At 46.7% G+C, this 11,012-nt stretch overlaps 1 protein-coding gene across 1 annotated transcript in view; it reads right to left on the bottom strand.

The window, feature by feature from the left end:
- Positions 1-6,375: 6,375 nt before the first annotated feature.
- susd2 (sushi domain containing 2) overlaps positions 6,376-11,012 on the bottom strand; it is a 124,586-nt gene continuing 119,949 nt past the window's right edge. The window contains exon 16 of the mRNA XM_068005679.1: positions 6,376-7,856. Within this exon, the coding sequence (XP_067861780.1) occupies positions 7,784-7,856 (73 nt within the window). The 3' untranslated portion in view covers positions 6,376-7,783. The remainder of the gene's footprint in view (positions 7,857-11,012) is intronic.

The raw sequence follows: 11,012 nt of genomic DNA, 5'->3' as shown, positions 1-11,012 counted from the left end.
TCTGCTCCAAGGAAAACAAACCCAATCTTCCCAGTCTCTCTTCATAGCTGAAGCGCTCCAGCCCTGGTAACATCCTGGTGAATCTCCTCTGCACCCTCTCCAAAGCGATCACATCCTTCCTGTAGTGTGGCGACCAGAACTGCACACAGTACTCCAGCTGTGGCCTAACCAGTGTTTTATACAGCTCCATCATAACCTCCTTGCTCTTATATTCTATGCCTCGGCTAATAAAGGCAAGTATCCCATATGCCTTCTTTACCACCTTATCTACCTGTTCCGCCGCCTTCAGGGATCTGTGAACTTGCACACCAAGATCCCTCTGACCCTCTGTCTTGCCTAGGGTCCTCCCATTCATTGTGTATTCCCTTGCCTTGTTAGTCCCTCCAAAGTGCATCACCTCGCACTTTTCCGGGTTAAATTCCATTTGCCACTGTTCCGCCCATCTGACCAACCCATCTATATCGTCCTGCAGACTGAGGCTATCCTCCTCGCTATTTACCACCCTACCAATTTTTGTATCATCAGCGAACTTACTGATCATACCTTTTACATTCATATCCAAGTCATTAATGTAGACCACAAACAGCAAGGGACCCAGCACCGATCCCTGTGGTACCCCACTGGCCACAGGCTTCCAGTCACAAAAACAACCTTCGACCATCACCCTCTGCCTTCTGCCACTAAGCCAGTTTTGTATCCAAAGTGCCAAGGCACCCTGGATTCCATGGGCTCGTACCTTCTTGACCAGTCTCCTGTGCGGGACTTTATCGAAGGCCTTACTGAAATCCATGTATACCACATCCACTGCGTTACCCTCATCCACACGCCTAGTCACCCCCTCAAAAAATTCAATCAAATTAGTCAGACATGATCTTCCCTTGACAAAGCCATGTTGACTATCCCTGATTAATCCTTGCTTCTCCAAGTGGAGACTAATTTTGTCCTTCAGAATTTTTTCCAATAATTTTCCTACCACTGATGTTAGGCTCACTGGCCTGTAGTTCCCCGGTTTTTCCCTACTCCCCTTCTTGAATAATGGTATTACATTAGCGGTTCTCCAGTCCTCTGGCACATCCCCTGTGGCCAGAGAGGTTCTGAATATATGTGTCAGAGCCCCCGCAATCTCCTCCTTTGCCTCACACAGTAGCCTGGGATACATTTCGTCCGGGCCTGGGGATTTATCCATTTTTAGGCCTGCTAAAACCGCCAATACCTCCTCCCGCTCGATGTTAATATGTTCGAGTATATCACAGTCCCCCTGCCGTATTTCTATGTCTACATCGTCCTTCTCCATAGATTTAAGGTGATTGGCAAAAGCACCAAAGACGACATGGAAAAAAACTTTTTGACACAGCGAGTGGTTAGGATCTGGAATGCACTGCCTGGGGGGGTGATGGAGGCAGATTCAGTCATGGCCTTCAAAGGGAACTGGATAAGTACTTAAAGGGAAAAAATTTGCAAGGCTATGGGGATAGGGCGGGGGAGTGGGACTGGCTGGATTGCTCATGCAGAGAGCCAGCAAGGGCTCGACGGGTCGAATAGCCTCCTTCTGTGCTGTAACCATTCTATGATTCTAACCAGTTATCTGTAAAGAATGCTGTGGATAGGTCAGTGACTGCACTGCTGAACAATAACTGCTTGGCACTTTACAAGGGATATGGGGATCGTCAGGAAAGTGGAGTTGAGGTCGAAGATCAGCCATGATCTTATTGAATGGCGGAGCAGGCTCGAGGGGCCGTATGGCCTACTCCTGCTCCTATTTCTTATGCTTTCACCAGCACCTGAGGCAGCTGAACAGTGCTCCAATCAAAATGCTGAGTTTTGGTCACGAACAACGAAGTATAAACACTGACAAACTTTGTGTTTTAAATGGCACTAACATTCTGAACAGCACCTCAGGAGAGGAGAGGCTGAGCAGCTAGATAGTCAGCTGTTTAAAGTGCTGGTGAGTCTGAGCAGCATTGTTTAGTACAGAGGGGTACATGTAGGGAAGCAGTAAAAGACTCATGCGATCTGTATTTGCTCATTTTCTGCACCTGTTATCACCCCCATTAAGGAATTGTTTCTAATACCTGGGTTGTTCGATGGCAAACAGGTGACCTCACACTCTCTTTAAAGAAGAAGGCGACCCACAATAAAAGAGATCGATGTGCCAGGCCCAGTCCTCCAAGCCTCCTGTTGGAAAGCATCAGCCAGCCATCTCAGAACCTTCTCCTGAGGTGGACACAGTTGACTGAAAGAAAAAGACTGACTTACCTTTCACAACCTCAGAACGTCTCAAAGCACTTTACAGCCAATGAAGTACTTTTGAAGTGTAGTCACTGTTGTAATGTAGGAAACGCAACAGCCAATTTGCACACAGCAAGGTCCCACAAACTGCAATGTGATAATGACCATTTAATCTGCTTTTAATAAATATTGGCCAGGACACCAGGGAGAACTGCCCTGCTCTTATTCGAGATAATGTCGAGGGAAGTTTTACATCCACCTGAGAGGGGAGACAAGGCATCTCATCAAAAAGATGGCATCTCTGACAGTGCAGCACTCTCTCAGTACTGCACTGAAGTGTCACCCTAGATTTTGTACTCAAGTTTCTTGGCGTGGGACTAGAACCCACAACCTTCTAGGTCAGAGGGGAGTGTGCTACCTACTGAGCCATGGCTGACACCTACCACCCTCCATCTGGGGTAATCCTGCCGTTGGGTGAAAGAAGACCTCCCTCTCATGCTGACGTGCCAGAGTCATTGTAAAGGTGATGAATGGTATAGCTCCCACAAATCATCCATCACCTGCTTTATAAATCCGTGGATGGAAATCTGGACAGCCTCCATTAGGGAGGTGCCATCCTCCCTAGCCAAGTTTCCTCAGTCCAGGCAAATATTTCACCCTCAAGTGCAAAAGAGGAAAATCTGTCCCCTCAAAGCAGTTCACACAATGAATTATTTTTTGTGGAGGGTGCACATGAGTCTATTAAATGTTCAACTAATTCAGCACAGACCAGGGATTGAACCTGGACCTTTCCTATTCCACATTTTGGCTCAGTGATAGTGGTGTCTTTATCTCTGAGTCATCAGGGGAATCTTTCAGTTCAGTCTTAATAAAAACACAAACAGCACGCTGGAAAAGTTCCCAGGCACTGATATTTGCTCATTTCGCAGCTGGGCCGGCAGAGTTGCTGGAATCAAACGTTCTTGGTTCTTCCAGGAATCAGGCTTCCTAATGAGGCAGTAATGTTTCTTTAAATATCATGTTGTGCAAGCAATTACTAGCAATAGTATGGGTCTTCCTGATGATCTTCCAATTGAGCAGCCAAACTCTACCAGTGCATCAGTGCAGTTCCAGGCTTCGGTCCAGAGTCTGTGGTGGGAACGCAGTCAAACTTTGGGCCTTTGGACCAAATTTTTTATAAAGGCAAACCAAGCTCCTCTGATAAACATGTGGTACTGAATTATAAGGACACATGTTTGAACCTAGGTCTGTGCTGAGTTAGCTGGTCTTACCTGGGCTCGATGTAGGAGACACTGCAATTGGCTTCAGAACCTCTGGGCTAGGAAGGGCAAGGTAAATCAGTCCACATTCCAGTTTCTAATTGTTGCAAAGTGAGTATCTATGGATGCTGAGTGAGGGCAAGATTAATCTCAGCTGTGATGCCCACCTGGTTGAATTGCCTGTTGTCAGTCACTAACTAGGCTCACATGTTAAAGAAAGACTTACATATAGTGCCTTTCGCTACCTTAGGATGTCCCAAAGTGCTTTACAGCCAATGAAGTACTTTTGGTTGGAAACACGGCAACCAATTTACACACAGCAAGATCCCACAAACAGTAGTATGATAGATGACCAGATAATCTGTTTTAGTGATGGTGGTTGGGGGATAAATATTGGCCATGACGCCGGGAGAACTCCCCTGCTCTTCTTCAAAATAGTGCTGTGGGATCTTTTACATCCACCTGAGAGGGCAGACAGGGCCTCAGTTATAATATCTCCTCCCAAAGGTGGCACTCTCTCAGTACTGTACTGAAGTGTCAGCATTGATTCTGTGCTCAAATCTCTGGAGTGGGACTGTGAACCCCCAACCTCTAGCTCAAAGGTGAGAGCACCACCAACTGAGCCACAGCTAACACCTAAAAATGAGTCCTTACGTGAGCCACTGGAGGGCAGCTGCCATGTGTGGGACTCAATGGCCAGTGTGGGTCAGCACCTGCAGCAGAGGAGGGGAACTTTGGGGAAGAAAGGCATGACGGGCTAATTCAGTGAAATGAGTCATCGGCCCTCAAGGTGGCATCTTATTTTATGTTACATTGCCAATATCGAGGTAGATTTTCAACTTGCTGTCTGGACGTAAAACATTGATTTCAATGGAAATGAAAATCATTTAGTTTCTGTAACGCCAGTATTAAATCCAGGTAGCAAGTTGAAAATCTACACCATTGTGTTTAAAATATTTTCATCTCAAACGTAAGGTATCTCCAGAGTAAGTAGTACTCTTGAGATAGTACTGGTAAATACTTAGCCCTCAGCCCAATCCCAGATGCTCAAATTTCCAAATGCTCCTATTTATAGGCTGCTCCCCGGAGCCCTCCCCCGCCCCCCCCCCCCCCCCCCGTCTTCCATTTGTGGAATCTGGGCTTCACATGCTTCCTGTTTCTCGGGCATTGCTGTACACAAAATGGCTGCCACATTCACCTATTGACAGAGGAAATAAACTCAAGGCAGCCCCAAAAGACAGATATGGAGGGTAGTTTTTAGCAAGCCCCTTGTAATTTTATTTTTATTGTAACGACGCCTCTGACCACCTTTAAAACTATAATTTTAACTTAATAAATGTTTCAGGAAGTGCACTCGTTGTTTGGGATGCACACACCTAACTCCTCTTGTACTCACAGCCTCAGTGGCCTCAGCAGCAGTGAGTCCATTTCTTACATTATATAGTTGTTGCTCCTCTGAACTTTCCTCCATTGCACCTCCTAAACTCCAAGTACTGCTTCCTACACAATCTTCTGACTCCCTGCATTTTCATGGTGATGAAATCAAACATCATCGCACTATCTCCTCCTCTAATTCATTCTTTTTTGGGATCTCTAAACTGAGCAACTCCTTACCTCCCTCAATCTTTAGGTTCTCAAAAGCCAAGCTTGGCATCACCTAGTCACGATATCCTGATTTACCTTGTCTCTTCCCAAGTTTGTCAGTGGCCTGCTCTATGGGCCTTGATTTCTCAATGAGAATAAGGATTGGACATGTAGCTGTATAGTAATCACCAAGGCTATCCCTCCTTCAGAAAACCACTTTGTTATAAAGAGATGCATTAACTTTGAGTCCATATGCAGGTGATGAATTTCTTGAGAAAGAAGACCAATGGAGGTTTAATTTTTATGACTCCTTTTAAAAACCAGTAACATGGGAATGATTCACTTTGGGCGACTGGGAGAACATAATGGAACATCACAATATCCTTTTACCTCTGAGACCTGGCTTCAAATCTAGCCCAGGTTAACGGAATGAAAGCCTCTTCTCTCCACTGGCCGTAAGGCTTTGCAATGAGTTTGAACAATCTCTACATCTCTTGGTTTCGCACTCTCACTCAGATAGGCCAAGGAGTAAGGGAGATATTTTCTGTGTGCTCAAAGCATCAAAAGCATGACTGTGTTCTTTATAAATGTAACAACTAGCACACAGAGGCAAGCTTCCTCCCCCCACCCCCACCACCGCCCCTCCCTCCAAGGATGATAGGTACGGGAAATGACAAAAATTCACAAGCTTACTGAGTGTTGCCATTCTGAGGCTGGGTCAAAGCTGCATGGGGGGACGAGGGGGTGAGGTCGGCTTCCTGGGGGTGAAGTTGGATTTGGGAGGTGGAGCAAAATGGGCGATAGAAAATCGGCAGCCCCGTTTTACAGCCCTGCCCCGATTTTCTTTTCCATTGGCTGAATTAGTAGAGCAGGCTTGGAGAGGTTCCTGAATGTGACCGGGAGAAGGAGCTAAACTAGCCCGGAGGCCACGGCCTCATTCGGGCTGTGTGTGTTAGTTCAGCTCTCTCATCCTGCTGGGTTTAGTAACTTCAAGATATCACTGTTGAAACAAAAATTTCATGGCATCTACTGAAATAATATGACATATAAGAATGTTAAAATTAATAATGATCCTGTGTTTCAAAACGCGCTGATGGTCAGGCTCACTCTGTAAGGGGGGGGTCCCAATCGTAATGCTCCTTTATTAAACGCGGTCTTGTTAGTGAAATTCTATCCTTGAAAGGGGGACATCATCTTTGAAAAGAGTCTTCGTGAAGGATTGTGCTCCGCATGAGGGTAACAAGAGTTAGGGCACTTCAGTGAAATACAGAATACAGAATGTCAAGGTAAACGAATGCAGCTGTCAGGGAGAAAATAAATCTGTGTTGTTTTTAATTAAGTCAGCAGTTAATGATACAATGAATCATAACAAAACTGCATAATGTTACACATTGAACTAATATTCTTATTGCACAAAATGGCAGCTTATGTTACTTAGGCAAGAACTCTGAAAAGCTGCTACATTCAACGATCACACGATGCTATAAAAATGAACAAAGCTGGCTGGATATTATCTCTTTGAGAAAAATCTTATTTAAAAATAAAAGATAAATGGGGTGAAAGTGTGAGACGCAGTGGCTTTCGAACACTGTCCTTTCACCCCCCGGGGCCTAGGTTTGAATCCAGTCCAGGCTGATGGGATGCAATTCTCACCTGACCTGCTGACTGGGAGAATCTTGCAGTGAAACAAGCTTGGGCAGCCTCAGGCTAATGGCAAGTCCACAGGCGACAAAAAAAAACTTCCACACAAATTTGGCAATCTCACTCCACAAGGACAGCTGTTGTCGGGAATGGAATTTCACAGTGCTGCGGTTGTCAGTGAGACTGGAGGTTAAGGCATACTGTCAGAGCAGTGTAGAAGGAGCTTCATTCCACACCTCAACTGTGCTGTACCTGCCCTTGGAGTGCCTAGTGCTTGGTGCAAAGACTGCGACAAGCAGCATTGACATTCCGCACCTGGGGTGCAGATATGTCATGTAATTCATATTATCGTACAATATGCTCGTCTTGAAAGGTAGACTGAGTCAAAGGTGAACAGAAGCAGCTCAGGTGGACTTCTAAGAAAAAATTCCAAATGAAAATAAAATGGGAAGTATGAGGGAATAGTGAGGCCAGGAAGAGTCAAGGCTAAACTTCACTTCTGGATTTTTTTTTTGTGCAAGAATAGAACTGAATTATGGACTCCCTTCATCCCAACTCCCCAAGGAAAAATCAATGCTTAGGATGGGTACTGGACATGAGGCAGTACAGGAAGGAGGAGCAAAGTGTGCAACAGACTGAAGATTATAATCAGTGCGGTGACAAGTCTGAACTCATCGATACTCCCAATCCAGTCAGTAAGGCAGGCCCTGCACTGAGCAATCAGTCCAGTGGCTGGTATTGATACTGTTACAGGCTGAACTGATTGAATGTTTTGGCTGGCCCAGTAAACCCAGACATTATAAAAATGATCATTAAATTCCACTAAACAGGACACAGCCATAATTAATTTGCCAACTTTGGCCCACAGCTGCCTGAAAGATTATCCAGTCCATTCTGAAAAATGCGTAATCCATTTTTTCCGAACGCTTCTGAAATTAAAAATAGAGAGAGATCCATCTCCCAGACACCGTTAATACCCAGAGTTCGCTGACCGCACGGGAGGGTCTGTACAGACGGAGGAGTCCCGTCCATGCCGAGGGTGAGGGGCAGAGGGGTTGTGTCTTTTAGAGTTACATATTTTCAGTTTTCTCCGTGCTGGTATTTTGAAACGGGTGAGAATTCTGAGCCTGTTTGGCTTTTTTCCTGTGGAAGAGAAAAGAAAAATATGTGATGAATGCTGTCATCGTGCTCGATCGGACTCCCAGGAATGGCAGAGGAGGAGCCAGTCTGAGAATAAGGATGGATGTATGGTTATGTCCTTAAAACAGACAAAGCACCTCATCCAGGCACCTTGCACACAATGTCCTTAAAGAAGACGGGAACTGAAACATGTGAAGCCTTAAGTGATATTTTTGCACTCAATTCTTTAGGATTGGAAACTGGCTAACATAACTCCGTTGTTTTATAAAAAGGGTCAAGGGACAAATTCCTCCACTTATCTCTTATCAGGGTTCTTCAATGGACTGCCCGCAACACTAAGATATTCCCCTCAAACCAGCTGCATACTCGTACGGGACCCTTCCAGTACTTTAAACACCCCTGTGCTCATTCCAACACTGGCACAAGGTAACCCATCTTCATGCACTGCACACCTTTCACCTTCCCAGGAAACCTTTCATCGATGGTGTGTAGGGCCATTAAAGGCTCCCCCAGTACCCACCTGCATGCTGCATGTTCCTGTACTCTGGCCAATTATATAACCATGGCAAGCCTCAAAACAGTCGGCATTGCACCAATCTCTTTATGATTGCAGGCAAACGAAGCCTACAATAGAAGGAAGTGTTTGATAACTGGAGTGGGCACACCAGATCTCAGGCTCTCAACGCTCCTGGACGAACTGATCCTGGATGTCATGGGCCAATGGTCGCCATTGGAGAGGGGGGCATGGAGATGGTACATCTCCCTCTGCTCCGAGCTATAAAACTCCTCTTCAACCTCCATCTCCCAGGGGGCAGGAGGAATACACACTCCACCCCATTCCTATTTCAGGTAAACCATCTTCAATGGATGAGGGAGGAATTTAAAATTGTCATCCTTGTGTTCAAATCTCTCCTTGGCCTCACCCCTCCCTATCTCTGTAACCTCCTCCAGCCCTACAACCCTTCAAAATCTCTGCACTTCTCTAATTCTGGCCTCTTGCGCATTCCTGATTTTACTCGCCCTGCCTTTGGCAGCAGAGCCTTCAGCTGCCTAGGCCCTGAGCTCTGGAATTCCCTCCCTAAACCTCTCCGTCTCTCTACGTCTCTCCTCCTTTAAGATGCTCCTTAAAACCTACCTTTTTGACCAATCTTTTAGTCACCTGTCCTAATATCTCCTTATGTGGCGCGCTGTCAAATTTTGTTTGATAATGCTCCTGTGAAGCATCGTGGGACATTTTACTACATTAAAGGCACTAATATATTTTATATAAATAAAACGCGAAGATAGGGAAACGTGCCCCAAAAAACCAACCCAGCTAATTCACCACAAAAGGTCACCTTGAAAAGTACTTCTGGTGACTGTACTCCTACAGAAGTGTATTTTGCTCCTGCTTTTACAGGCACTTAGTAATGGCCTCACACCGAGGCCACAATGGATCGTAATTCCCGGGGTAGCAAGCACCCACACATGGCCCTAAATCAATGCTCCAATTAAGTTTTTTGTGCCCCAGCGTAGGCCCATTGGAAAATCCAGGGCTACAGCAAAACGGGTGCAAGCCCTCTGCCCCTAGATTTCCCATTCCCTCCGCCCCTAGATTTCCCGATCCCTCCTGCTCCCTCCGCCCTGGTAATTCCATTTCCTCCGCCTCTGGTAATTCCATGCCCTCCGCCCCTCGTAATTCCACTCCCTCCACCCTTGGTTTTCCTGCTCCCTCCACCCCTGGTTTTCCTGCTCCCTCCGCCCCTGGTAATTCCACTCCCTCCGCCCCTCGTAATTCCACTCCCTCCACCCTTGGTTTTCCCGCTCCCTCCATCCCCGGTTTTCCCACTCCCTCCGCCCTGGTAATTCCACTCCCTCCGCCCCTGGTAATTCCATTCTCTCCATCCCCGGTTTTCCCACTCCCTCCGCCCTGGTAATTCCGCTCCCTCCGCCCCTGGTTTTCCCACTCCCTCCGCCCTGGTAATTCCACTCCCTCTGCCCCCGGTTTTCCCCTCCCTCCACCCTGGTAATTCCGCTCCCTCCGCTCCTGGTTTTCCCACTCCCTCCGCCCCTGGTTTTCCCACTCCCTCCGCCCCTGGTTTTCCCACTCCCTCCGCCCCTGGTTTTACCGCTCCCTCCGCCCCCTGGTTTTCCCACTCCCTCCGCCCCCTGGTTTTCCCACTCCCTCCGCCCCCTGGTTTTCCCACTCCCTCCGCCCCCTGGTTTTCTCACTCCCTCTGCCCCCGGTTTTCTCGCTCCCTCTGCCCCCGTTTTTTTGCCCACTCTGCATCTGGCAAGCAGATGTTATCCCATGAATGCTTATCAAGTCGATTCCTCTCTCTGCTGTTTCACCAGGTTGATACCTCGATTAATATGGCAGAGAGAGAAAGTTGATATGAATGCTATACCACTGTCAATAGTCATTTCTAGGCTTTAACAAGGGGGGTTATTGGGCAAGTGAGGTTGATTTACGAACAAGAGATGGGCTTGTCGAGCCCATTAGCTCTTTCTTCTTGCTAATGTACCTGGTAGTTCACGTACTGTTGGGACCATGGGTGAATCACCTGTGGAAAGCAACTGATCCAAGTTGTAGCCATTTTCTTTTGGCCAGACAAGTGTCTGAAACACAGAACTCATCACCGCCCTCAACAATCTCCAAATAAATCACTGAGGCATCCACATAAGTAGATTTTCCATTTGTCCAACACAGAGTGCGCTCTCCCCCTCCTCTCACCCCAACTAAACCCAGAGAACCTTGACAAGGGTTGGCAGGAGCTAATGCACAGTACAACCCACAACAACTATTTGCATTTATATTGCAAGGTACTTCACGGGAGCAATTATCAAACAAAATTTGACATTGAGCCACATAAAGAGATATTAGTTCAGGTAACCAAAAGCTTGGTCAAAGAGGTGGGTTTTAACAAACAACAACAACTACTTGCATTTATATAGTGCCTTTAACATAGTAAAACGTTCCAAGGTGCTTCACAGGAGCGTAATCAGACGAAATGTGACACCAAGCCACATAGGGAGATATTAGGTCAGGTGACCAAAAGCTTGGTCAAAGAGGTAGGTTTTAAGGAGGGCCTTAAAAGGAGGAGCGTGAGGTAGAGAGATGGCGAGGTTTACGGAGGGAATTCCAGAGCTTAGGGCCAAGGCAGCTGAAAACATGGCCTC

The sequence above is a fragment of the Heptranchias perlo genome, chromosome 25, assembly GCF_035084215.1.
Source record: "Heptranchias perlo isolate sHepPer1 chromosome 25, sHepPer1.hap1, whole genome shotgun sequence".
In the NCBI taxonomy this organism is placed as follows: domain Eukaryota; kingdom Metazoa; phylum Chordata; class Chondrichthyes; order Hexanchiformes; family Hexanchidae; genus Heptranchias; species Heptranchias perlo.
The sequence above is the reverse complement of the archived record's forward strand: the minus strand, read 5'-3'. Positions and strand labels throughout refer to the sequence as shown.